This window comes from Schizophyllum commune (genome assembly GCF_000143185.2).
Source record: "Schizophyllum commune H4-8 unplaced genomic scaffold SCHCOscaffold_10, whole genome shotgun sequence".
Taxonomy (NCBI): domain Eukaryota; kingdom Fungi; phylum Basidiomycota; class Agaricomycetes; order Agaricales; family Schizophyllaceae; genus Schizophyllum; species Schizophyllum commune.
In genome coordinates, this window is record NW_026089547.1 from 565,120 (window position 1) to 590,370 (window position 25,251).

General features: G+C 57.8%; 12 protein-coding genes across 12 annotated transcripts; 7 read left to right on the forward strand and 5 right to left on the reverse strand.

Moving 5' to 3' along the window:
• Window positions 1-39: 39 nt before the first annotated feature.
• Window positions 40-3,218, reverse strand: SCHCODRAFT_02636406 (DNA mismatch repair protein MutL). The gene is made up of 14 exons (XM_050345915.1): window positions 3,116-3,218; window positions 2,929-3,066; window positions 2,709-2,881; window positions 2,569-2,662; window positions 2,382-2,516; window positions 2,030-2,318; window positions 1,886-1,979; window positions 1,683-1,839; window positions 1,268-1,634; window positions 1,079-1,193; window positions 802-958; window positions 573-734; window positions 217-511; window positions 40-165 (listed from the first exon to the last, which is right to left on the reverse strand). The coding sequence occupies exons 1-13, from the start codon at window positions 3,188-3,190 to the stop codon at window positions 218-220; spliced, it is 2,250 nt and encodes a 749-aa protein (XP_050198432.1). The 5' UTR covers window positions 3,191-3,218; the 3' UTR covers window positions 40-165; window position 217.
• A 364-nt stretch (window positions 3,219-3,582) lies between these two features.
• On the forward strand, window positions 3,583-5,138 carry SCHCODRAFT_02636410 (uncharacterized protein; the record flags this gene model as incomplete). The annotated part of the gene is made up of 2 exons (XM_003029009.2): window positions 3,583-4,107; window positions 4,166-5,138. Coding segments are annotated over 2 exons (1,252 nt in total), but the record flags the coding sequence as incomplete, so codon positions are not given.
• Window positions 5,139-5,552: 414 nt separating this feature from the next.
• Window positions 5,553-6,087, forward strand: SCHCODRAFT_02513365 (uncharacterized protein; the record flags this gene model as incomplete). Its single annotated transcript, XM_050343292.1, has 2 exons — window positions 5,553-5,680; window positions 5,736-6,087. 2 exons carry the CDS (start codon window positions 5,553-5,555, stop codon window positions 6,085-6,087), a joined length of 480 nt encoding a protein of 159 aa, XP_050198433.1.
• A 990-nt stretch (window positions 6,088-7,077) lies between these two features.
• SCHCODRAFT_02636414 (uncharacterized protein) lies at window positions 7,078-8,052 on the forward strand (the record flags this gene model as incomplete). Its single annotated transcript, XM_003029008.3, has 2 exons — window positions 7,078-7,581; window positions 7,700-8,052. Coding segments are annotated over exons 1-2 (627 nt in total), but the record flags the coding sequence as incomplete, so codon positions are not given.
• A 1,150-nt stretch (window positions 8,053-9,202) lies between these two features.
• SCHCODRAFT_02636417 (alpha/beta-hydrolase) lies at window positions 9,203-11,007 on the forward strand. Its single transcript, XM_003029007.2, has 3 exons — window positions 9,203-9,621; window positions 9,726-10,355; window positions 10,407-11,007. Exons 1-3 carry the CDS (start codon window positions 9,300-9,302, stop codon window positions 10,721-10,723), a joined length of 1,269 nt encoding a protein of 422 aa, XP_003029053.2. The 5' UTR covers window positions 9,203-9,299; the 3' UTR covers window positions 10,724-11,007.
• SCHCODRAFT_02636420 (aromatic compound dioxygenase) lies at window positions 10,719-12,834 on the reverse strand. The gene is made up of 8 exons (XM_003028690.2): window positions 12,606-12,834; window positions 12,402-12,466; window positions 12,266-12,328; window positions 11,881-12,110; window positions 11,696-11,824; window positions 11,459-11,628; window positions 11,263-11,391; window positions 10,719-11,165 (listed from the first exon to the last, which is right to left on the reverse strand). The coding sequence occupies exons 1-8, from the start codon at window positions 12,696-12,698 to the stop codon at window positions 11,034-11,036; spliced, it is 1,011 nt and encodes a 336-aa protein (XP_003028736.2). The 5' UTR covers window positions 12,699-12,834; the 3' UTR covers window positions 10,719-11,033.
• Window positions 12,835-13,204: 370 nt separating this feature from the next.
• SCHCODRAFT_02051551 (uncharacterized protein) lies at window positions 13,205-14,528 on the reverse strand. The gene has a single exon (XM_050341624.1). The coding sequence runs from the start codon at window positions 14,219-14,221 to the stop codon at window positions 13,553-13,555; it is 669 nt and encodes a 222-aa protein (XP_050198434.1). The 5' UTR covers window positions 14,222-14,528; the 3' UTR covers window positions 13,205-13,552.
• Window positions 14,529-15,391: 863 nt separating this feature from the next.
• Window positions 15,392-16,548, forward strand: SCHCODRAFT_02513108 (uncharacterized protein; the record flags this gene model as incomplete). Its single annotated transcript, XM_003029006.2, has 5 exons — window positions 15,392-15,603; window positions 15,676-15,789; window positions 15,846-16,161; window positions 16,211-16,399; window positions 16,447-16,548. The coding sequence occupies 5 exons, from the start codon at window positions 15,392-15,394 to the stop codon at window positions 16,546-16,548; spliced, it is 933 nt and encodes a 310-aa protein (XP_003029052.1).
• A 775-nt stretch (window positions 16,549-17,323) lies between these two features.
• On the forward strand, window positions 17,324-17,850 carry SCHCODRAFT_02463645 (rad52-like protein; the record flags this gene model as incomplete). Its single annotated transcript, XM_003029005.2, has 2 exons — window positions 17,324-17,689; window positions 17,737-17,850. Coding segments are annotated over 2 exons (480 nt in total), but the record flags the coding sequence as incomplete, so codon positions are not given.
• A 1,148-nt stretch (window positions 17,851-18,998) lies between these two features.
• Window positions 18,999-21,636, reverse strand: SCHCODRAFT_02712060 (MFS general substrate transporter; the record flags this gene model as incomplete). The annotated part of the gene is made up of 12 exons (XM_050347045.1): window positions 18,999-19,525; window positions 19,581-19,673; window positions 19,734-19,797; window positions 19,854-19,977; window positions 20,029-20,274; window positions 20,335-20,671; window positions 20,726-20,842; window positions 20,900-20,934; window positions 20,986-21,079; window positions 21,137-21,238; window positions 21,288-21,406; window positions 21,462-21,636. The coding sequence occupies 12 exons, from the start codon at window positions 21,634-21,636 to the stop codon at window positions 19,499-19,501; spliced, it is 1,533 nt and encodes a 510-aa protein (XP_050198435.1). The 3' UTR covers window positions 18,999-19,498.
• Window positions 21,637-21,860: 224 nt separating this feature from the next.
• Window positions 21,861-23,210, reverse strand: SCHCODRAFT_02751485 (uncharacterized protein; the record flags this gene model as incomplete). Its single annotated transcript, XM_003028688.2, has 4 exons — window positions 21,861-22,066; window positions 22,116-22,724; window positions 22,774-23,021; window positions 23,072-23,210. 4 exons carry the CDS (start codon window positions 23,208-23,210, stop codon window positions 22,019-22,021), a joined length of 1,044 nt encoding a protein of 347 aa, XP_003028734.1. The 3' UTR covers window positions 21,861-22,018.
• Window positions 23,211-23,763: 553 nt separating this feature from the next.
• SCHCODRAFT_02636440 (uncharacterized protein) lies at window positions 23,764-24,328 on the forward strand (the record flags this gene model as incomplete). Its single annotated transcript, XM_050345916.1, has 3 exons — window positions 23,764-23,911; window positions 23,985-24,036; window positions 24,121-24,328. Coding segments are annotated over 2 exons (198 nt in total), but the record flags the coding sequence as incomplete, so codon positions are not given.
• Between the last annotated feature and the right edge of the window lie 923 nt (window positions 24,329-25,251).

The following is a 25,251-nucleotide window of genomic DNA, read 5'->3' on the forward strand; positions in this document are numbered from 1 at the left end:
GCGGACGGTACTGAAACTTCATTCACGCCGCATGGCGAGGGCTCGTTGTGTACTTCCTTGGCAAGGCGGGTAACGCTCCGTTCACACGTTCAAGGATAACCAGCGCGGTTGCAGTGTCTATAAGGTCAAGCATGGGATACACCTAATGGTATTGCGCACATCCATCTGTGGGCCAAGTCAGTGCACGTTCACTAATTGGAAGTTCGACACCCTTACCTCAACACCTCTCGAATATCTTATACAAGTCCGGCAAATCCGCCACCTGCACCACATCCCGCTCCAGCAATGCCTTCGGTGGCACCAGGTACTTGCGCATTGCGGCGAACAGGACGTGCTCGATCTGCCATCGCTCCGTCTTTTCTTCGTCTGCCCCGGTCACTGCTTTCTCTGCGTCTACGCCGGGTTGGAATGCATCGCCGAGTGGGGCGAACGGACCGGGCCCGGGGACGTAGAAATAGGCGAGCTCGCGCAGGAAGCTTTCGAAGCAGCCTTGTTCGGATGTCCAATCGACCTGTGGAAGCAGAAATAAGATCAGGGTAAGACGCGTAGCGCCCACAAGGATATCAATGCACCTGAGGCCCCAGTCGCATAACGAAGTTCGGCAACTTGTCGAGGTTGGGGGTATAGTCTCGCAGCAAGAGCGGTAGACTTTCCAAGTTCCCGTCCTCCGTAATGTCCATGGAAAAGTAGTCGGAGAGCATATCGCGTCGTGCGACGAGGATTTCGACGATTTTCTGAGTATGCAAGTCAACGTCGTGATACCCTTTGGTCGCATCGTGCACCATTTCAACGCAAACACACCTCGACGATATCCTCCCGCTTCAACGTCGTTTGCCCCTCAATGTCCTCCGCGCTGATGCCGAGCTTCACCAAAGTCCGCAAGGAAGGCGGCGGGGAGAGCTTCATACGACTGAGGTCACCGAACTGGCGGACACCGAGCTGGTAGAAGAGTTCTTCGCTGGCGAGGAAGTGAGTTCGAAGTAGCAAGGGAGGAAGCTGCAAAAGTATTCGGAAGGAAAATGTGACTTAGGCGATGGGAAGAAGTATGAGCATGCTGGGGTAGGAGAAAGTAACGCACGCAAGCGAGCAATGGTTGACCAAATACAAGCGCGTCGAATGTTGCAGTAAGGAGAGCGTCTTTGTCAGGTCGACGATTCCGACGAAGATGTGCTTCTCGATGATTTCGGTCAGTTCTGGGACGATCCGTGTCAGTCGCGTTCGGCGCTCTTCACGGCTTGTAAACCCATCACAAATTGTTACTACTCACGTTGGTGCCGCGCCGCTTCAATCTCCTTCCGCATTGTCTGCACTGACTTCAGCCTGCACTGCGACTCCCGAATCGTTCGCTTGTACTCCGTAAGCTGTGTACCCGCCGCCGTCGCTAAGGGCTGAGTATCGGCCGGTAGTTGTGTTCGTAAACTTGGGTTCACCACCGGAAACATCGAGTCCAGCGTTCGATCGGCGGCCGACGTGCGGACTTTGAAGTGCGAGGGGATGGGTTTTGTGGTTCGCGGGGGTATGGGAGTCGCCTCGCCGCTACCGCCTTCATCTTCGTCGTCTGAAGCAGCCTTATCTTGGGCTTTACGCTTTGCTGGGACGCTCCCGCTTTCTTGAATGCCACCAGTGAGAAGCGTCTACATTCTCTCAGTACTTCAGGTCTTTTGCGCTACGACCGGGCTTACTTGAACCTGGAACGTGCGCGACGAGCCGCCCTGCTGTCCAAGCTTCTCCTGAACGCTGTCCGCAATGGTCGCAAAGATCTCTTCTTCGTTCAAGAATTGTACTTCACGCTTTGTCGGGTGCACGTTCACGTCGACAGTGGAGGGGTGGAGCTGTATGCTGACGTGCGGTCAGCGCCGAGCGTAATACGAAAGAAGGTCCATACCTGAGGTAGACGAACGGCGAGGCGCCCTTCGGTAGTATGGTCGCATATACGCCTTCGATGGCCCGTTTCAAGCGGGAGGACTCGACTAGGCGATCTATCGAGACTCAGTATACGCTTACGGAGGAGGAGCGGGACGTCACTCACGATTGATGAAGAGCAAGAAAACCATCTTCTTCGCATGATAATTTGGGTTGGTGAAGTGCGCGTCGAAGCTCCAATCCTTCGGGGACACATCGTCCTCCGTGTCCATGTCGTCGTCTTCGTTCTCCTTCTGTTCGCCCTGTGCATCACTGGAATCGCCACCGGAAGAGTAGTAGTAGTGAATGAGTTCCTTAACGATGCTGCTACCGTAGGTCATGCGGATGATAGCCTGCGTCCCTGCGGGAGAGGCGGCGGATGCAGGTGTGGAGAGGTCAGGGGACGGGGAGCCTGCCTGAACGGCGGTAAGTCTACTTCTCGGCGTGGGCTGGCGGGGCGCAGAGAGGAATTCACTAACCTTCTTGCAGACGAATGAGACGGAGGGGTTGTGTACGGCGTACTTCGTCATGACGTCTAGGATGCGAGCGTATTCTTCTGATGCGGACCGAAGGGCAGACAAGCGCGTAGGCGTGTTGTAAAAAAGGTCCTCTATCTATGCAAATGTGAATATGAGACAGGTATGATGAGAGAACGCGCGTCCGTACCGTGATTGTGGTGCCATTGTTGCCCGCGCAAGGCTTGGGTTCAGCCGTCTGGCCGGGTTTGGCGGGTATGAGGTTTCCGTCTGCATAGTGAGCTCTGACGCCATGAGTAACAGAGGGCAGAGCAGGGAATGACCGCTTACTTCCAAGCACAATTGTCCGTCTTCGTCTTTGAGACTACGGAAAGGTGGGATACATGGGACATGGACGCAAGGGCTTCTCCTCTGAAGCCATATGTCTGTATGCGCGATAGGTCCGAGTACGAAGATAGCTTCGACGTTGTGAAGCGCTCCGCAAGGATAGGAAGGTCAGTTATCTGAGCGCGTTGAGCAGTAGGTCGTTCCTTCTTTTTGGAATACGCACTCGAATACCACATCCGTTATCCTGTATCTGCAGCAGCTTCATGCCCCCATCCTTCACCGTCACGCGTATTGACGTAGCGCCTGCGTCAAGCGAGTTCTCGAGAAGCTCCTTCAGCGCCGACGCTGGTCTATGGATGATCTAAAGGTGCTGAATTTGCGCATCGACATCTATACGCCGCACCACCTACCTCTCCTGCAGCAATGCGGTTGATGAGACTCTCGTCGAGCCTGCGAATAGGCTGGGGGTCGGCCCTGTTGTCCATTCTATCTATTGGAGCAAGATGATGGTTGGGAGCAAGCGGCCTAACGCGTTCATTATGATCGCGACTGGCTTGACGCGTCGGAACAGGGGAAAGTACCTGCATTTGAAGTTGACATAGGAGCGACAGAGATCATTGCATACCACGCAGGGTCATCGGGACATTAACGCGGGCAGCCGAGGGCTGCGGCGAGCAATGTGTAAAAATCGCTGCTGAAGCTCATCATGATTTCCCCCAAATCGCATCCACTATATTCGTGGGAAAACTTGGATTGTAACTCAACGGCTGCCGGGCCGGATAGCGCTATTGGCCTGCTTGCAAGTTGCCTTTCACCTTCAAGTTTCGTGTGCTGGCGAACGCGTTTAGCTCTTCGTACCTCAAGTCATCACCATTAACATGCCCCAAGAGGTCGTTGACGACGTGTTTCAAGACAACGGCCCTACGATCGTCGACTGCGACACCCTCGAGGCGCACAAAGAGAATGTTCAGCGACTTGTATCTGGCCGCAAGGTCTCCGCGCTCTCCTCCGCGCTCGCGACACCGCACGCGCACCGCGAAGCGAAGCTCGCCGCGACGCGTCAACGCCTGCGCATGAACGTGCAGGTCGCGCTCGAGGACGAGGACGACGACCCGCTGGAGGCCTACTGCCGCCTCGTCAAGTGGACGATGGAAAGCTACCCGGAGGGCCACAACGCCGAGTCCGGCCTGCTCGAGCTCCTCGAGGAGGCGACGCGCGTGCTCAAGGACCATCGCGACGGCCGGTGGCGCGGGGAGATGAAGTACCTGCAGCTGTGGCTGCACTACACGAGCTTTGTGAACAAGCCGACGACGATCTACAAGTTCCTGCTCGCGAACGAGATCGGCACGCAGTTTGCGCTGCTGTATGAGGAGTACGCAGCGGTGCTGGAGCGGGATGGACGGTGCGTGGTGCTTTACTCAAAGACAAAGGGCTTGGCTCACGATCGACGCGTACCACAGACGCAAGGCCGCTGACGAGGTGTACCTACTCGGCATTGCGCGCCATGCAGAGCCCCTCGACCACCTCAAGAGCCGGCACCATGAATTCCAGAAGCGCATTCTCTGCGCGGCTATGGCACCCCCTCCCGAGACGCCGGCCCACGCCCCCGCTGCAGGCCCGTCGCGTCGCACCGCGCTCGCCACGTCCTCCAGCCGTTCCACCGCTCCGCTCGCCAGCGCGCCCGCAAACACCTCCCGTCCGCGTCCGAACGCGACTATTCGCCCCTTTGTCGATGGCGCGGGTGGCGCGGACGAGGAGCCCGCTCCCGCGACGAACCCATGGCCCGAGCTCGGCGGGCGGAAGGAACGCGTGAAGGAGAACGTGCCGGCGAAGAAGAAGATGGCAGGAACGACGCTCAGGCAGAGTTCGCGCACGAAGCGCCCCGCGGCGGGTCCCAGCATCGTGCCGTATAGGGATCCCGAGCCTGAAGCGATGCCCCCGCCTGCGGCGCCCATTCGTCCTTATGTGGACGAACCAAGGCAGGCTCCGCAGACGCCTAGGATCTCGCCATACAGGGATGAGGGTACTACGACGTCTCCGCGCTCGAGGGCCGCCCCGGAATCCGCGATGAAGCCCAAGGTTGGCGCCGCGCTTCTGGCGACCACCGAAGCGGAGGCTCTGCGCAAGGATCCACTCAAGAACTACGGAGACGAGGGCGCGGGCTTTGAGGAAGATGAGGAGGAGTAAAGGGTTTGCATTCCGCTTATTTTCTTGGATCACGCATCGGAGGAGAAGGAGGCGATGAGCATCGGGTGCGGAGGTTGTGGTGCGAGTGCTAGTGGTTCTGCGAGAGGCGTTGTTGGTTGGTGTTCACGATTCGATGTTCTCCACTCTTGTCACGATCTTGCCTATGCCTTCCGCTATTTCTTGGGTCTGTACTTACTATATCTGAAGTCCAGTAGTAGAGCGAATAATCAGCAAGTGGTTCCTCCATTCGTCGGAGCCGCGGAGGTGTGCAACCTCCGTGAGAGTGCACAGGTAAGTCCTCGAGGCTCGAGAACAAGTTCAAGAGCCTTCCTCGTCACCCGCGCGGTCAGCAACGCACCGTCAGCGCGCCCTGCCGCCCCGTCCGCGTGGAACGGAGGCATTTTGCGGATCAGATCCCGAGGGAACCAATTGCCGGGCGCGCAAAACGCGCGACAGTACAGTATAAAATGGCGCGACCGAAATTTGCAGTGCGTCGTTGCGCTCTGCCCCCTCCTCCCTGTTGCGCGGCTGTGTCCTTCTTCCCTCTCCGTCGCTCTCACCATCTCGAGACTTGGCTTGGATACACGCCCTCGGAGACGATACACGCGCAAGAACTTCCCCGATCGCCATCCCTATTCTCCCCCATCGTCAACGATCGTCATGCAGTTCACTACCGTGCTTTCTCTGCTCGCTCTCGCGGTCGCATCTGCGCGGGCGATGCCCGTGTATGTGGGGATGATGCCCCCATTGTCGTTCAAGGGGGAGGCCGCCGCAGTGATTGATCCGAGGTGAGTATTTGCATGGATGGTGACTGAGCGTCGATGAAGTGACTACGACGTTTAGGATACCTCTTGCATCGGTCCCTCTGATGGTACAGGCGGCTGGCGCGATTGGGACGACAACGTGCGTGTATAGCTTTGCGCTGTCGTCCCGTACGCTAATTGTCGCGCAGCTCCGATCTATGATCGATGGCCTGTCCTATGAGACCGACAGGCGTGAGTACGACTACACACACCACGACCCTGGGCGCTCCGCTGCCATCCACGCTGGCTGCTCAATAGCCACCACGCAGGCCTTACCGACCTTGCCACGCTTGAGCACGCCCTCACGATCCACGACCCCGCGACTAGCTCAACGCTGTCTTCACGCGCTCGCAGCTCAACGCTGCCTGTCCGCCCGCATTTTCGCGTTCTAACTTATTCGCGCTTCAACAATGCTTTCATGCTCTCCACGTTCAACACGCTATCCGTAGGAGTTCTTGGGTTTACTTGGTTATTTATGCTGGAGTACAGTACTTATCGTTGCATAATACTAGCCTGTGGTAGGCCTGGCTGCAGGGAGAGGAGAGATATAGAATTGTGCGGGAGGATACGTTCCAAAGCCAGTGCTGCAGTGTATAAATACAGGCCCTAAATCGCAAGGTCCGTCTTACTGTCGACTCCGAGCGTCACGTTTCGATGAAAGTTGGGAAGAAGTTGTCAGCGGGATGAGAACGACTGCGTTTGCTACCGAACGGCTTGGAAGCTGGAGAGAAACATGCAGCGGCAGGCCACTTCCCCTTCACCCCGAAGTCACTTTGTCGATTTGCATTGCAAGCCACCGTTGATTCGAGATAAAGGGCATCGCCACTGTCCCTCGGGGCGAAGCTCAAAGGGTGATGATGTTGGCCAGGTGAGTATACTTCTCAAGCGCTGGCACAGATGGCTTGTGGGGGGCGTGATGAGATTGCAAGGGCCTGAAAACTGATAGATGCCACTCGAGGAACGTCGTCGAGATCAGAGATATGAACAGCCTCATCTGTAATCGTTTCGCCAGAGCCCCTCTTCTTCTGAGCACAGATAGACGTTCCCTGGAAGTCGACGACCTTCAGAACCCAGCAGACGACGAGAAGTCCAGCTGTGGCAAAGGCCCGAGACCGGGCGACAGGTAGCGCATTCCCACGTGTCTCCAGAGAGATTGGTCCTCGAGCGTCTTGAACCCTACCACGACGTCCGCTGGCCACAGGTCGCCGCGCCTGGCGCCCAGCAGCAAGGCAGCAAGCAAGAACGCAGGAAAACTCAGCAGTGACGGTTGAAGAGAGAAATCCGCGTCCAGCACAGGATTTGAGCGGCGCGCTGTCGGACGTTGAAAGCGGACTTGTAATTCGCAACTCAGGTGCGCGGCGCCCTTTGGACTTGCTTCGTGCGACTTACAATGATCATGGATAGTGTGATAGACTGCTACTCATCGCCGCCGACGGTGATACGGCCCCTGCGCGACGGTCACGACTGGGCCGAAGCACGCACCGCGCGATCCCGGTCGCGCTGATACCCCCCTTCCCCCTACACAACTGTGTCGCGCCTCTCCTTGCGGTCACCCACTCAGGGTAGGCACGGATCGCCCTCAGGGTAGACGATCCAGAGCTTCCTCGTCGAGATGACCTCGGAACCCCCCAAGACGCCGCCCCCCGCGGAGCAGCAGCAGCCTGCGTATCCGATGGCTTACCCCGCGACGTACCCACCAGCATTTGCGACCCCCATCACCGCATTCCCGCCCTCCTTCTACACCGCGCCGTCTCCTGAGGGCGGCGCCATCGCTATCGACGCGAACGGCATTCTGCCCGGGCTGCCCCCTGGCACGCAGATCATGATGTTGCCGCCACTACCCCCTGGTATGGTCTATGCCATTCCGCCCCCACCTCCTGGACAAGGTGCGTCGGTTTACCAATATCTTTGCGACATCCAGAGTGCATGAGCCACGCAATGAGGGGCTCATGCACTTTGACCGTTACTATCCTGATCCCCTTCAAAATCTAATTCCCACTACAGCCCCCTTCGTGCCTCCTGCGATCACCGCACCACCCCCGGGCGCCCCCATCCAACTCACCGCGCAGCAGCAAGCCCGTCTGAAGCGCAAGCAGGTCAAGAACGCGTGCACGAACTGCGCGAACGCATGTAAACGCTGCGACGAGGCGCGCCCCTGCGAGCGCTGCGTCAAGTACGGCCTCGGCGAGTCGTGCGTCGATGGGCAGCGCAAGGAGCGCAAGAAGGGCATCAAGCGCGGCCCGTACAAGCGCAGGAATAAGGATCAGGACCAGCAGCAGCAGCCATTTACGGAGTTTGCGCCGCAAGCGGAGGCGGGCGCGAGTGGGAGCGAGTGGCAGGGGCAGCAGCAGGCGCAGGGTGGGTCCGCGTCCCCTCCTCCCCCGCCGCCTGGACAGGAAGGGTACTATCCGGTGTGCTTCCCGCTGCCTGGGCTGATGCCTGGGCCGCCGCCGATGCCGGAAGGTGGCGGAGGGGATCCGGGCGGGGGCGGCGACCAGCAAGCGGGTGCGCCAGTCATGCCGTATTACTACCCGCCGCCTTTTCCGTACTACGGGATGGTGCCGCCACCACATATCATGCAGCAACAACCACCGCCACCTATGGTGCAACAGTCGTCTTCCCAGCCGCCGACGGATAGCGACGGGAGCGACTCTACCTCGCCTGCGACGCCGCAGAAGCGGCCAAGCCAGGATGAGGGAGAGGACGCGGGCCCGGAGAAGCGACAACGGACAGAATCATCATAATTTCGATACCGATACGACCACTGACCTCGAATCCTTGTACCTAGCTAACTTATCTTTGTTCTTGTAGTGAGTACTTCATCTAGTATACATGGCGTTGAGAGTAATCCATATCCTCTTTCCAAGCTCGGCTCTTTTCCTTGTCTATCTCTTATTCGAGGATGCATACGTTCGTTGACCTTCACCTAGGCCTATAGGCATGGACCTTGTTGTAGTTGTCGCCGAGCGTTGGCTATCTTCCAATGATATTTTCCCCCATGTTATACAGTATTTTCCGTATATACATATCTTCTTGTGATGCTACAAACGTGTACATTACCTTGATCTGCCTGAGTTCTGAGATCTACAAGTGTCGAAACCTCGTTGTGGCTGTACAAGCTGCGACGTCGGAACCGTAGACGTAGACAGCAGATACACAACTGATTTTGCCTCACTTTTCTATGGTCATAGACGAAACTTGGGTAGCCTGTGCTCAGACTTTGGTCGAGGTTTCATGACATGGCAGCCTCCGAGCAAACACAGGTCAACCTCCTGGCTCGACGGCTCTTCTGCGCAGGATCTACCTCACACTCCGCTAATTTGTCTGGTGGCGCGGTACTCTCCCTATGCGAGGGAGCATGCAATAGCACTCTTGAAGGAGTGAAAGTTGCAGTACAGCTTGAGAGGCTCAGCGGTTGATGTTCGTGTGTGACGTGACCGTGTCACTTCATTTCCGGGCCGATGCTGTGTCATCACGATCGCGAAAGCGGGACTTGGGCTGTTCCTGCCGGAGTGCCACAAGCGTCTGAAGGGACAGTGTCAGTCAGCTACATACCCATCTTGTCCTCTGCCCCCACCATCATCTCACCGACAATCACCTTAAGATGGCCCTCGAAGTCTCAGAACCCTCAGAAATGCCCGCGTCGAGCTCCTCGCAGACGCTTTACGACAAGGAGGCGAAGGAGCCAACAAAGCCCTCGAAATCATTGGAGTCGACACGATCTATGAGCTTCCCTAGAATACGGAAACCCTCGAAGGCTGCGCGGGCCAAGTACACGCTTACGGAGACGCAGAAGGAGATGTACGCGGCGGAGAAGTTGATGAACTTCCGGTGGATCGCGAAGACGGTGGCTACGACTAGCCCGTATGTCTTGCAAGCGCAGGACATGGTACCGCAGGATATTGTGGAGGAATTATCACTGCTAGGTGCGTGTGCTTCTTTCTCCCTTTCCCAGAAGACATGTCTACATGCGCACTTGCCCCGTTCAATCAGCTCGCGGTAATGAACTGACACTGCCCCCCTCCCTCAGGCCAATTCGCCGAAACCGTCTACGTCTGCAACAGCGCCAAACCCTTCGAGAACTTCCTCTTTGCCCACCTCCGCGAGCTCACCCGCCCTGGCTTCCCCTTCGACTGCTACACCGCGCTCCTCGATTCCACCCTCGTGTCCTCGTTCCATGGGACCGTCGCACGACTGCCAGCCACCATTTTCCTTCATCGGCCGACGAACCGGCTGATCATGTCGATCTCGGGAACATCGACGCTACAGCACGCGTATTACGACGTGAAGACGCTGAAGCACCGGCACCCTTCGCGGCGTGGGCAGACGCACGAGGGGTTCTGGCGCCTGTACAAGGGGCTGAGGTCACGTGCGTTTGACGCGCTCAAGGACGCGCTCGCAAAGTTCCCCGACGTGGGAGAACTGGTCGTGACTGGGCACTCAATGGGGGGTGTGGTCAGTCAGCTGCTGATGCTTGACCTGTTGGCGGACCAGTCTGTGTTGCCGGATCCGGACATACGCTTGAAGATCTGCGCTTTCGGGTCACCAAGGCCAGGGGACGCGGCGCTTGCTCAGTACTGGAAAGAACTTGTGAAGGCGCGGCGGCTCGCGCACGGCGAGGATTCGTTCACGGAGTACTTTGTAAAGGCGTTCAATGACGGTATGTGTTGCCTCCATGCGTGCGCACTTGGTGTACTCATAGACCCTGCAGGCGTTCCCGCCCTCCCATCTCTCGCCTTCGGCTTTCGCCACTTCACCCAGACACCCTTCTACCTCACCGACGACCACCTTTACCGCGTGCCCGAATCCGAGGCCGAATGCACCTTGTTCGACGTTCAAGAACGCGCTACCGATCCCACCTACCCGAAAGGCGGCCACAATTACTACAACGGGCGGCCGATTGAGAGGTTCTTCAAGCGCATCAACTGGTTGGAGAAGGCGAAGCCGGGGGTGGAGGGGTGGGAGGAGAGGTATAGGAAGCATGCGGGGAGGCATGAGAGGTGGAATGAGAGGGGGGCGACGGTGTGACAATATGTTGGTGGGAGGCAGGGTGATCGGTGTGGGGCGATGTTACGAGCAATGCGTGAGAGCAGGTATCTATTCCGACTTCATCTACAGCCGTACGTTATATCCTATTTATCGCGGCAAGACGCTCACTTGTATATGACTTTGTACACTCGTTTCCTAGCATGGTTTCGTATATAGAGCTACTGTACATTCTTTTCGGTCCCAATCGAATTCGTGATCCCTTCGTTTGAGAGGTGTGCATGCCTTCTGGTCAAGTCGCTTCGGGCTCTTGGAGGACACCCGCAGCTGAGGCGACGTTGGTGCTTTGCCCTCACAAGTGCGATTTTGGCTGAACGGTTTCATCCTCCTTGAGCACGATATCGAATTGCAGCAACTTAGAGGGCTTTCCATCCGGGATGCCGCGCTTCTTGGCCTCACAAGGATCGGTGATGTCGTCGAAGTGCTGTAAAAGTGCGGTCAGTTTGAGTGGCGGAAGCAGTAGAACATCACAAGAGCTAAGCAAAACGGTGCGTGGAAGCGAAGGGCAGGACGGCACGTACCACAACAAGCGACCTTTTCACTCCAAACACCGCGTCGTTTGTCAGGTATGTGTCGCCCTCGGGGTAGATGGCGGTGACCAGCGTCTCCATCTTCGGCGCCGTGACCATGAAGTGGATGTGTGCGGGGCGCTGGGTTCTTTTCGTCAGCCTTCTATTCTTACCCTAAGCCTAAGGAGTGCGACAAGAAAGCGTTCACCATATTATGCCGATTCAGAGCCAACAATAATTCACCCACTGGGCCATCTCCGGGGATGGGGTACGGCACGGGAACGACGGCGCGGAAGCTGTAGCGTCCCTCGGCGTCAGAGCGCAGGCGACCACGACAGTCGGGGTGCTCGCGGTCGGCGTATTGAGTGTCGTAGAAGCCTTTGGGGTGGTAGGTATGTATTGGATGCGAGGTTATGGATGGCGACATGAAGACCAGGGGACGCACCATTCTCGTCCGTCTCCCACGTCTCTATGACCGCGCCAGAAACAGGATGACCGCCCGTATCCAGAACGCGGCCTTCGACGAAGAGGTATTCGCCCTTGCCCTCCGAAGCAATAGACTCTCCAAGGAGAACTGAACACGCGTTAGCTCCAGCCCACACCCGTCCGAAGACCCTCGCTCAGACTCACCATCCGCCGCGTCCTCCGTAAAGAAAGGTCCCAGCACCGTATGGTCCGTCGCCCTCAGCTTTCCGTCCGGTAGACAATCCTGACTGCCCGATGGATGATTCAGATTATCCACCAACGCCGACAGCCCCAGCACATCCGATAGGAGGATAAACTCCTGCCGGAGCGGCGTGCAGGTCTGCCCGGTGCGGGTGAGGAACTTGATGGTGGATTGCCATTCGGCGGTGGTCAGGCTGGGAGAAGGGCGATCAGGTCAGATGATAGCGCAGATAGCAGTTAGCCTCTGTGTGACGGGTAGGGTATGTATGGCGGGTAGTGAATGGTGGATGACGCGGCAGTGTTGTGGAAGCAGTGCCCATGCTGATTGCGCTAACGGCTGGAAACCCACCTCGTCTCCCTAGCAAAGGCATGTAAATGCTCGACGAGCTTGTCCATGAGAAACTTGTGGCGACTGCGGCGGGAGATGGAATGTCATTTCATCAGTATCCGACGACCACGTCGAGAGGAGAAACGAGACGCCGTACGGGTTGTCAATCAGGGTATTCAACTTGAGAATATTGTCCGTAACGACGTCGTGCGTGTCGGGGACCTGGAGACGGCAGATCAAGGGTTGAATATAGGCGCTTAAACTCTATATGGTAACATTGCGCTGAAGGCGCTGTGACGGTATCGCAAGTGACGGCAATATATTGCGAGGGACGTTGCAAACACTTAATTAAGATACTTACCCGAAGCTGAAAGGGCGGAGGCGGAATGCCATTGGGCTGCGCGACGTTCTGACCCAGTTTTGGGGCGTTAATACCGTTTGGTGCATTGGACATAACGGGTTCGCGGTTGACGTGCTCGAGGAACAAGGTGCGCTAGGCGGCGCAAAGAGCGTGGTGGAAGAGGAGGACATTGGACGCAAGCCCGCCAGCGTCATATACCCCAGCGCTGAGAGCACTGACAAAGCTCTACCCTGCACCGCACTCTTCTCTTCCCGCGGAATCGCACGAAGAACCGGGCCACGAGACTCGTCGTACCCATTCTTATCACCAGGGAAATCCTTCGTAGCCGAGGTAGACACGAGTTCCTCCCTGAAGTAGTCACAGTTCCCCTTCGCTAGTGAGAACAGTAGAGAACTTCAATTGATTCGTGGTGAGCCAGGCGAGAGTGGTGTCGAAAGACAAGCGGCGAGGGCTGGCAACGGGAGCAAATCTGCTTCCGCGTCGCGTGCGTCGGGGATTGCCGCGGTGCACGTGATCGAAGTTGAACTTTCGACGCGGCTTTTGACTTCGAAATGTCCCTGATCGTCGTGCTGTCAGATCCCGCAAAGCGTACTAGTGAGGCCTAGATGGTGCATTAGCGCTACATGTGCAGATCTCTGAAATTACTTGAGCAGGAACAAGGGTGGCAACGCCAATGGCCGCGACAGGGTCCTCTGAATGAGGGTGAAGTGCGTTCGGAAGGGGACCTTTTAAGAGAAGGAAGAGAAAGACAAGGCACCTTCTGGCAGAGCCAGATCCCTGTCAGGATGACACCGAGCTCTCTCGACCTGCTACATATATCATTGCGTTCGACCTGTAGGTGAGGAAAATTATGGCGGTAGGATATGTAGCACCTCGTGCAAAGTATGCAGACCATCGTGCAAGCTGTCTTATAGTATTATCGGTCAAGTCACCGCAGGAAGCCGACACTAGTGCTTAGGAAACCAATGCAGAATGCAGCGCACCTTTCCGGGTGACGGGATGAACTTCGAAGGACGTTGACTAACAGCTAGCTCCGACCTGCCCTCCGTCCCGCTCCAGCAGCCATGAACAACCCCTCGCACCGACCACGGCAGCCCGCTCGGCCTTTGTAAAGCTGCGCGAGGGGAAAACGCTGAGCCCGACATGAAATTCCGAGTATCGCTTGCTGAGCAGCCCCTACCGCAAAACCCCTTGCGCGTCTGCGGAGGGACTTGCGCTGGACTTAGAAGAAGACCGTGCGAGCCTGGGCACATACGAGCCGAGCACGCGCCAACATCTACCGCGCACGGGAGCACCTCAACCGCGTCGAGCGCACACCAGCCGCGTACGAGCGCCCACCAGCCGACTCCCTCGCGGTGGGCCGTAGTACCGCTGACCACGTCGTATTCAGTGCGACATGTGCTGGTGATGCTTCCGCGACTGTTGCGCCGCCAGTTCGAGGGTATGAGCCAGATGAACATATTAAGGCGGACGAGGAGATCAGGACTGGATTGGGCTCGAGAGCCGCCTGGCAGCTGCGGACGAGCTGTGGCTGCCTTCGGCGGGACCGTGAAGTTCTTCGTAAGCCTTAAGGGGAACGAGGCAGCGTGCCATTCAATTTTGATAGCTTGTTGCATATTCCGATGTGAGGCTGGAGTCAAGACTCGCTTGTGCTCGAGCGTTGCTCGAGCGCGCTGCGCAACGAGCACAGGAACCCGTCGAGGAACGGAGATTGCCTATCTAGCTATATTGGGGTGATGCCCACATAGTGACACAAGGTTGTGCGGCATTAGAGAGATGCTGGCATCAGAGGGCCGCTGCGCTGCGATAGATTGAATTGTTCTAGTTCCGGAAGTTGGGGCACGGATGGGCATGTCCCTGCTGCTGCTTTGGGCTCGGCTTCGCAACTTTTGTATTCACGAGCGCGGAGAGCTTAGAGTACCGTCTCAAGTCGGCGAGCTTGCATTTCGGAGGCGATGGCGGGAGAGAACAAGTCACCGTGGGACAATGGGACCCTGTGCAAATCACGTCAACAAGCCGGACCGACGCGTCCGGATCGAGAGGTTGTCCGCCGCCACCAAGGCTGTTGGTTTCGATCTCGAAGGACTTTATTGCGCCAGCCGCCAGAAGAGATATGTGGGCATGCCAGGCTCTCCGTGAGATCCAAGATGCTCATTCCCTTTCCAAAGAAACGGCTGTCCACGGGGCTCCAGAAAATCCCTTCCGACTCGTGACATGATGACAGCTAGCGTCTTTCGGGGCAAGGCAACCTCCAGAATCCGCGTTTCGACGCCGCTCGGGAAGGGACCAGCGAGTACCCCCGTGTCTGATCTACGCGCGCGAGGGCTGGTACTCCCGGATACCATCGGGCGATGGAACCTTTGTGCGCGCCCTTTTCAGTTCCTGCGGACATGGTCGTGACAGCTAATGAGCACATCCCCAGACCGCACAGCAGTACATAGGTCCCACGGCCTCTACTCGCGCTTGTTTCCTCTCCTCGTCCCTGGCTCCCGCTGGACAAATTCCTCGCGGAGCTTACGCCCACTCCTGGTAACATACGCACCGGCGTCCTTATCCGACTTCGACTTCTGGGCGCGCGATACATCGATCTTATAGAGTTCTGGCATCTGCCGCGCCGGACGCCGCTATACAGATCGCTCAGTGGCCGTATAAGGTGCATTCGTGCCGGAACCCTTTAATTACTGCCCAACGCGAAATTCGGGTGTAGCACGTTTTCCCTGTCCATCGCCTCCGGTCTATGACCGCCACGTCCCCGCTGCCCATCTGCACCCATCCACGTCGATACGATGTTCAGCGACCAGCCATATGCGTACCCTAGGGGCAATAGCGCTGAGTCGGCGCAGGAGAACATCAGCAGCATCAACTATGTGGCCGGATCTCGCCAAACTGGCGGGCCCATGCCCGATCTTGGGACCGCGTACTTCACAGACGTCCAGTCGTCTGTGCCGACGGTGTATGCAGAGATTCAGGAGATTCAGCAGCCACTCTTGGGCAGGAAGTGCGTGTGCGAGTCCCTTGCTGGCGGGAATAATTTTTCTGACGGCCGGATGTTTTTATTCTCTCTTTTTAGGTACGCGAGCAAGGACCGCCGCCCGCTTGATCCGCCACCCGTCGTGAGGCTCCGGGTCTTCGAAGCCGTCGTTCCCTCGCCAGGGTCACCCTACCCAGTGCGCGAGATCACGAGGTACGTGTGGGTGTTGCTGAGCCCTCCGGCCTTTTTTTACGGCTTCTTCTTGCCAGCACTATCGATACGTCGGACTACACGTGTATCGCTCGCATGTATTCGGCCAGAAGCCCTTGCATTGTGCCTGCGCCTCCCCCGCCTTCGGGAGGCTACCTCTGTCAACAACAAGCGCCATTCCCAAATCACGACTTAGACACCGACGTTTGGCCCGGCCCCTCGGGCTACGCAAATGGACCTATGACGCCTCCGCGGCTGTTCCATCCCACGCCGCAGGAGGACCGCGACCTCACGGATAAGCTGGTTGGCGGGAAGGTCGTGACCGCAAGGACTATTGAGCTCGACGGCGTACAGATGTCTGTCTTTCCGTTCACGGTCGGTCGTTCTCATCGCCGAGATGGGGTCTTTTCTAAAGCACCGTCAGGACCTTTCCGTCCAATTGGAGGGCGAGTTCTATCTGCAGTACAGTGTCTTCGACCTGGCGGGGATGTGTCTCATTCCAGGATCCATGGGTGGAACCTCTCCATGCCGAGCGTCGTGCACCGGCGGCACCTTCACTATGTATCCAACAAAGGAGGCGCCTACTCTGCCACCGTCTACGAAAATCACGAAGGTGGGTATCGCGGCTCCATGTACCGTCATCCTGACACCGTCTCATAGGCCCTATACGATGCGGGCATCCGCGTCACGTACCGGAAGCAACCTCGCACGCGCCGCGGCGGAAACTCGTCTTCTCCATCAGACACCTCTTCTCAAGGGTAGGTACTTCATGATGCTATTGCGCGAATGGCCCTTTCGGACAATATAATAGCATAGCTCGCCCTTTCGCGCTGTAGCACCTACATAATCGGACATTCATGCCTTTCCCGCTTCCCGAGATGCTATGACCCCAGATTGTTGTATTTATGCCCCTCTTACGTACCGCCTATTGCTCTAGGATAATTTTACTCAGTCAAGCTGCGTAAATCTCGTCGATAGCGCGCGGCTCAGACTCATAATGACATTGTTCTGTTTCTGTGAACACCTCTCGGGAACCAGCCTCGAAACTGCTACGTAACAGCCACTATATCCATGCTCATGGGTCATACATATGGTCGACAAGGTTGCATAATAGTGACGGACAATGGAAGTCCAGTTGATCTGGCATTGTTTACTGTCCACGAGGCGTCGCGGTCACCTGACCGAAATCCCAATTGGGAACAAGCTCGAGGCAAACGCCGACATATTGCGCTCTTTGTCCCAAACCATCACCACTGACAACTTTCTTCGGACCGCGTCCGCGTTTCTTGGGTGTTGGGGATTCTGGACTTCTATGGAAGGGTCGGCCGCGGCGCTGAGCGGACATCTGGTCCACGCATTCGAGCAGAATCAGCAGCAGCAGCAACAGGCGCGCGCCACAGGACCATTTGGGCAACCCCTTCCCTTCATCCCAAGTCAGGCGAACGTGGTTGAGGCGGGGAACATGTCGTTTAACGCGAACGCGCACGGGAGCGCGCTACAGCTGCACGATCAGACGGGGGAGGCCAGCGCGGCGCCTATGGCACGCTACACCGGCGGCCTAACCACGGACTCGCAATTCAACCTCCAGGCGCTGCAGCACAAACTCAATCAGAAGCTCGGGCCCGAATATCTTTCTACGAGGCCCGGCGGCGGCGGCTCGAAGCTCACGTACACGGCGGGCTGGCAGATCATCAACCTCGCGAACGAGGTTTTCGGGTTCAACGGCTGGAGCACGAACGTGATCAGTCTGACGGTCGACTTCTGCGATGAGACGAAGAGTGGGCGGTTTAGCACGGGGGTGACGTCGATCCTGAGGGTAACGCTGAGGGACGGGGCGTTCCACGAGGATATTGGGTACGGGCAGGCGGACAATATGCCCAATAAGGGCCAGGCATTGGATAAGGTGTGTGTCGTGTTGGGATGATGGGGGCTTACTCATGGAATTTTCAGGCTAAGAAGGAGGCTGTGACGGATGGAATGAAGCGCGCGCTGAGGCACTTCGGCAATGTGGTGGGAAACTGCCTATACGACAAGTCCTACACAGACAGGGTGGCGAAGATGAAGCCCAAGGTCCCCAAGGAGCAATACGACGACAGCACGTTATACCATTCCGACAAGTACCCTGGCGCCTCCAATCAAGCAGGTCCTTCCCACCCTCTTCCACCTGCCAATGCGCCACAGCAACAACAACGTCCGCCCCAGCAAGCTTCATCCTCTTCATCCTCATCTCGCCCAGCACACAACAACCATAACGCACACCCGAGTGGGTTTTCCTCCGCCTCGCATGCTCGTCCCGCGGACACGAAGCCGCAGCAACCCCCACCGGCCCGCGTACCAATCCCCGCACCAGCACCCGCGCCTGCTCCTGCACCTCCACGCCGACCCCTTGCTCCGTCCCCCTCGCTTGCTATGTCCGACGACTTTGATGGGGACGATGATTTTGCGGACCTGGTGAGCGGGCTCGAGGGTGTGGGTGCGCCTATCGGCGATGACGAGGGACGACCGTTGCACGAAGATGAGACGCCGCTGGCGGAGGATGGGCCGAGTGCGAGTGATTTGGACGCGCCGCAGCCACCGCAACCTCAGCAGCAACGGAGCGCGTCCCCAGTCCAGCAGCGTAATGCGGCGCCTCAGCCTCACCAACGCCCTCCGCAGGCTCAGCAACCGCAACGCTCGCCACAGCAGCAGCGTCCTCAACCTCGGAAATCCTCCGAAGAGGAGCGGGCCGCCCGGCTTGCCGCTATCGAGCGCGCGCTCGCGGCTGATTCGAAGGAGCAGGCTGCACCGGTGAAGACGGAACGTGTAGCACCGAGCGGACCCCAACACGTGCCTCAGCGCGCACCATCCAGCGGCCCTCAGCGCGGACCCCAACGGCGCGAGTCTGACCCGGTGAAGCGCGAGCAGGAGCGGCAGGCGCGGCTCAACGCCATTGAGGCGGCGATTGCGCAGGACAAGGAGAAGGCTGCGCGCTCAGGTGGTCAGCACGCGCGCAACAGCAGCGGGAGCGCGACGATGTCCTCTGGCTCGCGGTCGTCGTCGACAGGGGTGGGAGGGTTCCGGCCGGCTCAGCAGCAGGTGGCGGGTGTGAAGAGAGGCGCGGAGGCGATATCAGGGTGAGTATAAGCGTTCGAGAGGCTGTATCTGGTGGATTATCAAGCTAACGTGTTCTCTTCCAGGCATAATCAGACGAACCGCCGGCCGGCGCCTGGGGTGGGCATGGGCCTGAACCAGCAGGTGCGGCAGCCGCTCGGAACGTTGGAGGTTAGCGGGGAGCCCGACGCTAAGCGCGCGCGGTGCGAGTCCCGCCAATGAGTGGCCAATTATTTCCGCATGTGCCTTCTTGCATTTTTGTGACCTCTCCTGGCTTTTACCTCCCTATACGTACGCATACGTTTCGCTCTGGATTTGACGATCTTCTTGGTATCCCTCGCATACTTCGTTGCATATCTCGCTCACTTCTTGGCTTTCCATACACAAGTCTCGTCCACATCGCAGTCAGAAGGAGCACTGGAGCACTCTTCCCGGACCATCGTCGCTATTGTATCATTTCGTTATGCCTATCCCCCTGCACATTCGTAATTATTGTTGAGCTTGTATACGCGTCGTTACAGCATGCAGTCATGGCGGTGAATAATCGTATAGCTCGTAGGACGTCTTAGCTTGACACCATCGACGGCAATTTTGGGTAGAGGGCGCCAATGATCAAGTTGTATCAGGGTACGTAGCGGAAGTTCTGCGCCTGTGGAGGGTGTTGTCAGTCCTGGCGCCATCGTCAGCGGCAGAGTTGTGCACACCTTGTCCGCGAGGACGCTTGTGTCCACGGAAGCGTCTGGGATAGGCTTGCCGTATTTTCTGTCTCTTGCGCGGTTTTCAAGACGATACGATATCTGGGCAATGGTTCTAGGGTCAGAGAAAGGCAGCCTCTGCGAGAGGACAGCATGACTGACCGACAGCGTAGCGATACACAGAACGGCGAGGAACTCGAGGGCACAGGACACCGCGAAGCCTTTTCTACGACAGCGTCAGGAGACGAAGTAGAGAGAGGATGAGAAAAGAGCGGAGCGCACGTGTAATGAGGCCCTTGGCTTGAGGGAAATAGGTGGCTGCCCAAGACGCTGCCGCACTGCCCGATGGCCATAAACATCGGAATTCCGGTTGCCTTTTTTGACTCGGAGCCCAGGTTGTGGGCGTCTGCGTATGGCGAGTTAGCCAATTTCACCACTCATTACTTAAGCCACGCACACCAAGCGATGATGATTCCAATCGTTGTATACGTCCCCGAGCATATACAGAACGCCGCGAAATATTTCACGCGATTGTTATCGTGAACGCTGAGCAGGAGGGCATAGCCCACGCCTCCCAAGGCGCTCGCTCCTGCCATGAAGGTCCCTCTGGATTGAAGGCGGTCGGAGGCAATGGAGAGGAGGGTGAGAACGGTGGCGGCGACGGCGTAAGGGGGTACGGTGAGGAGTTGGGCGGTGGCGTTGCCTGAGTAAGATAGATGAGGGGTGAGTGTGGGCGAAAGGGATAAAAGTTGCGGAAACGTACTGTATCCCCAGCTTTTGATAAAAGTAGGCAGGAAGGCGGTGATGGAAGCCAGGGAGCAGTTCATGGCGAAGAAGATGACGCCGCCGGCGTATACCCTCCAGTCTTTCAGACCCATCAGTACGTGGGCTGGAATATCCATCCCGTCAGTGCCAAAGCAAATCTGCTTCAGAAGTGTCGACTCGCCTTTGTTGACTGTCAGCCCGACATCTGCCTTCGTCCCACGATTCATCCGCTCAATGGCGATTTTACGCTCGCGCTCATTCAGGAACGATGTCGACTCTGGTCTGTTGGGTAGCAGGCATAAAGTGAGGAAGCCCAGAAGGACGGTGGGTATGCCCTATGGTGCTTGATCAGCAGGACAGAAACTGATGCAAAACGTTGGAGGATGTACTTCAACAATGAAAAGCAACCTCCAATTTGAGAAAGGTATGCTCGCTTGCTGAACGCCGTATGCGATAAGCCCACCGAAGGCACCTGCTACGGCGGCAAAACCGAACCAGAGGGCCATCTGAGAGGTCAGTTAATTGCTAATTCCCCATTGTAGCCTGAGCAGGCGGGAACGCACTCTCAACCCTGTCTCATGCTTTGTATAGAACAGTGCTGTCGAAGACAGTCAGCGTCGAGTCTAGCCCTCGGAATTGTGGATCTCACAGTAGTACAGCGGAATTGCGGGGCCAAAGCAGGCTTCGAAGAAGCCCAGGAAGACGCGCGCTGTTATGAGGCCGGCCGAATTATACGCGGTAGCCTGAGGTCAGCAAATGGTGAGCATCAAACGAAGTGCCTGCTTCAGGACCACGCGTACCATGAGCGTCGACACCGTCCCCCATCCGACGGCGGAGGCGGCCATAAAGAGACGTGGCTTTATGAGCTTCGAGCAGAGGTTGCTGGGCAGCTGGAATATGATCTGTAGGCTGTGAGCGTACGAGGATGGATGGTGAAGCGCAGCAACTCACATAGGAAAAGAAGAAGGCTGAGTTCACCCAGTCGAATATCTCGCCCGTTGGGTCGCCGCGCAAAGCGTCCTCTGGAAGACCTTGCAGACGGGCGTTGCCGAGATTCGACCTGTCCAGGTCTGGCGAATGAATCAGGACGTTTACTCGGAGGTAAGCAAACCAAGTACTACGTACACGCAAAGAGGTACAGCAGACAGGTCAGAGGGATAATTGTCCTGTCCAGCTTGTGGACCAGACGCCTCTCCTCCGCATGGTCAGCTATCCTCGATCCAGCGACTTCCTCATCGCCAACGCGGACGTCTCTCTTGTCATACTCCGTCGGGGTGCTATTCCGCTCTTTCTCGGACATGATGGGGGAGCGGCGCAAGGTGACCAGTCATTGTACCCTGGACTAGCGTCCCCTTTATACGACGCTTCTATAGACGTGGAGTCATTTGATGGCTCTATTCACGCGGCCAACGCGATGGTCACAGGTCGGACGAAAGCCGAATAGGGCCGACGCGTTCGCCGCGGATGGATGAAAAGATCGGCCGGGGTTGGTGGCAGCACGTTTTACGGTCGTCAGACGCTCTTGAGTGTTTTCAAGGAATGTGTATTTGTTAGCCAGTAGGCAACCCGGATGTGTAAAGGTAAGTAATCCAATGCCATGTCTACGCACATTAGGGACGACTGAGCAGATAGGGTATAGTAAAGGTAGAGTCGAGGGAGAGAAACACCGTGCCGGAAAGCCTCTATGCTGAGGGCTTGCGGGCGATCATCAGGTACATGGGGGTAAAGAGCTAGGACAACGATGAGCAGGAGCGAACGACACGAAGAGCAGGGACATACCTTGGTCTGGCCGCCCTTGACGAGGGCATCCTGCGCAACCTTGAGCTGCTCACCGACGTCGTGCGTGCCCTTGGGCACCATGCCGAGCATCTCGATGATCTTAAGGCCGTAGTGGGTGACGAACTTGCCCGTCGGGCTGATGCGCCAGACAACAAAGAGATCCCACAGCGTCTGCGCCTTGCTGATGTCGCCCTCGAGCGGGTAGTACCACGGCACCGGGTCGTCGCGCTCCGCCAGGTCCTCCTCGTGCTCGAGCTCGAAGCCGACCTCCTTGACCGCGTCGCGCGCCGTGTGCAGCGGGCGCATCTCCGGGATGCCGTTCCCGAGCTCGACCTGGTGCGCGAGCGCCTTGTGCGCCGGGTTGCTCGCGTCCCAGGCGTCGGTCATGACCCACTCGTAGCAGCCAAAGACCCCGCCGGGCTTGAGCACCCTGAACACCTCGCCGTACACGCCCGCAAAGGACGGCGCGTGGCAGGTCGCCTCGACCGCGTACACGGCGTCGAACGCGTTCTCGCCGAACTGCTCCGCGAGCTTCATGAAGTCGCCCTTGACGAACTTGACCTGGTTCTCGAGCCCGGCCTCCTTCGTGTACTGGCGTGCGCGTGCGACCTGGCGGCGGAGGTTAGACGTGGTCTACGGCTAAGGCGCACGCACGCACCTGGAAGTCGTTGTTGTTCAGGCCAATGATCTCGACGTCGGCGAAGCGAGCGATCTCGCGCGCCGGGCCGCCGACACCGCAGCCAATGTCCAGGACACGCATTTTGGGACGGAGGTTCATCTGCGCCGCGAGGTAGTGCTCGTGGCGGGCGAGCGACGCGGCGAAGCTCTCGCCCTTGTAGAAGCGAGAGAAGTGGAAGGAGCGGCCCCAGCCATACTCGTACAGCTGCGTAGCACCGTCGTAGTAGCCTGCGCGCGCGGCGTGAGCAATGTCCTCGTGTCGACCGCGTTTTACGCACCGTTCACGACGTCCTGATAGCTGTCGACACGGTTGTCCGTGTCAACATCGCCCTCCTTATTGATATCCTTCTGCCAGAACTTGCTGTAGTTCTCGATGCGCGAGCCAACGCGACCGTCTGCTTGAGCTTGAGCAGGCATTGTGAGTGTGATGGGAGGGATGGACTGACCGTCAGAGATCGGCCCACTCCGCTATTGCATCGCAGTCGCATGCCTTCTTGGGTGGGGTCGCGTCTGCATGACAGCTCGGGTTCCCCCACGATCGCAGGACGCACGTCCCCGCCAACCCGCCATCTCGTCACCGGCGACTCGCGCCGACCTTCCGCAGTCACATCACACACGCACACAAGTCACATTCGCGCCTTGTCCACCTCCTCGTCGTCGTATTCACTCTACGCCTACGCCTACGCCTACCCTAGCCGCGCCCGCCTACCCCTCCCCCAAAAGACCGTTCGGCAATTCCCGAAAATCCACTTTTTTCGCCCGGCCCAGAGCTCCATCCCCCCTTTGCGCGCCAGCGCACGTCCGCGAGCGGAGCGAGCGGTTAAGCTCTGGGGTTTCGGCCATCCGACAGGGCGGGTTTGGCTCTGGTGAGTACCTCTCCCTCCCCTCCTCCTCCTCCCCCTTCCTCTCCTCCTTCCCTTCCCCTTCCTCCCTCTCCCCTCCTCCCTTCTCCCGAGCCGAGGGGAGAACGGAGGCGGGGAGAGCAAGGACGGGGAACGGAAGGGGAGAGGCCCCGCGTCAGTACCCGCATCTTCACTCACCGCGCGTCCGCGATTAGCTCGGAGCTTGATGGTAGTCACCGAGCGAGTTTATGTAGATGTCCCGCGTATGGACTGAGATAGGATGGTGTGCATGAGATGAATCACGCCCGCGTTCGATGTCCGGGCTGCTGCGATGGGGGGTAAGCCGGAGCCGCGCCGTCTTCAACTCGTGCGCTCGGCGCCACCGTGCATCTCGAAAATGCTACCAGTCTCGTAAGCTTTCCATTTACTCGTCGCATGCTGACCGAACGCACCGCAAAGCCCGCCATCCCCGCGTTCGTTCCGTATCGCGGTCCGCCGTCTCGCCAATCCCGTCGATGGTCACGCTCGCCTCGGCGGTCTACGACTCGCTGGCTCTCTCGCTCGTGTGCTCATCTCGTCGGCCTTCGCTCGTGCTCGTCTCCCTGGATCGGGCTCGTACTCGTCTCGTTGAGCCGTGCTCGTGCTCTCGTCGGTTTTGCTCATGCTCTCTCGTCGCTCTTGCTCGTGCTCGCCTCGTGCCTCGCTCGCAGTGTCGCTGTGCTCTCGTACGCCTGGTATCGCCATCGAGCTGTCTCGTGTCGAGGGCAGCATGCTGATCCTTACGCAGGTGCGAGCGGTTGTGTTGGCAAGTTGGAGGGTGGGCCGAGGTAGATGGTGAGCTTGGGGTGGGTCGAGGAGAAAGGAGGAAGGAGGAAGGCGAGACAAAGGAGGAGAGAGAGAGATGAAGGAGTATGGTAAGGCAAAGACGTAGCCAACACGCTGTAGCAGAATATTGATCGCTGATCGCCGCTGTGGCGTGCGAAGCTTGGACGCATCACCTCGTGCGTGAGCGGACTCATCAACTCGTGCACAAGCGGCCCCATCAACCCGTGTCTCACCACCTCGTACTTGCCTGTTTGGTGAGATGTGGCAAGCAACGGAGCGCCCACGGAATTTGTGTTGAGACGGAGCGCTCATGGAATCAGAGAAGGCACACAATGAAGAGTGCTCAGGTAATGCCAGCATACGAGCAACAGACTTTCGAGCAATGCAATACGGCAGTCGAGTGATTGACTTTGGGGTTGGCAGATGAGACGGAGGCATGGTGCTCGACTCGAGCGAGGATGCACAAACTTGACACGGTGAGTTGACCAGTAGAACACTCGGAGGATGGCAGAACTCGAGCAGAGAAAGACGGGTGGATTGGAAGATGGATAAAGTGTCAGGATAATGAGGCTCGGAGAATAGCAAGGATACAAAGTCGTGAGGTCCACAACCAAACAAGATGGTAAGAGAGTGTGTGAATAGGTCAGATCATGAGCAAGGTGAAGAGGGAAGCGAAACGGGGCTCAGAATACATAGTCGACGCTATGGGGAGGGAAGACATTGTACTCAGATTGACGGCGAGCTTCCGATCTCGAACTCAAGGCGCGCTAGATGCAGACATGAGAATGAGT

What these genes read in the sequence shown, in the direction of transcription:
- SCHCODRAFT_02636417 (XM_003029007.2), top strand. Translation starts at nt 9,300, where the DNA reads ATGGCCCTCGAAGTCTCAGAACCCTCAGAAATGCCCGCGTCGAGCTCC. An exon ending in GGAGGAATTATCACTGCTAG is followed by an intron (nt 9,622 to 9,725) that starts GTGCGTGTGCTT and finishes CCCCTCCCTCAG; the next exon opens with GCCAATTCGCCGAAACCGTC. An exon ending in TGTAAAGGCGTTCAATGACG is followed by an intron (nt 10,356 to 10,406) that starts GTATGTGTTGCC and finishes TAGACCCTGCAG; the next exon opens with GCGTTCCCGCCCTCCCATCT.
- SCHCODRAFT_02051551 (XM_050341624.1), bottom strand. Translation starts at nt 14,221, where the DNA reads ATGCAACAAGCTATCAAAATTGAATGGCACGCTGCCTCGTTCCCCTTA.
- SCHCODRAFT_02636420 (XM_003028690.2), bottom strand. Translation starts at nt 12,698, where the DNA reads ATGTCCAATGCACCAAACGGTATTAACGCCCCAAAACTGGGTCAGAAC. An exon ending in CTCCGCCCTTTCAGCTTCGG is followed by an intron (nt 12,467 to 12,605) that starts GTAAGTATCTTA and finishes TGCCGTCTCCAG; the next exon opens with GTCCCCGACACGCACGACGT. An exon ending in CTCTGAATCGGCATAATATG is followed by an intron (nt 11,392 to 11,458) that starts GTGAACGCTTTC and finishes AAAAGAACCCAG; the next exon opens with CGCCCCGCACACATCCACTT.
- SCHCODRAFT_02636406 (XM_050345915.1), bottom strand. Translation starts at nt 3,190, where the DNA reads ATGGACAACAGGGCCGACCCCCAGCCTATTCGCAGGCTCGACGAGAGT. An exon ending in ACGGACAATTGTGCTTGGAA is followed by an intron (nt 2,663 to 2,708) that starts GTAAGCGGTCAT and finishes TCATGGCGTCAG; the next exon opens with AGCTCACTATGCAGACGGAA. An exon ending in TTTCTTGCTCTTCATCAATC is followed by an intron (nt 1,980 to 2,029) that starts GTGAGTGACGTC and finishes GAGTCTCGATAG; the next exon opens with ATCGCCTAGTCGAGTCCTCC.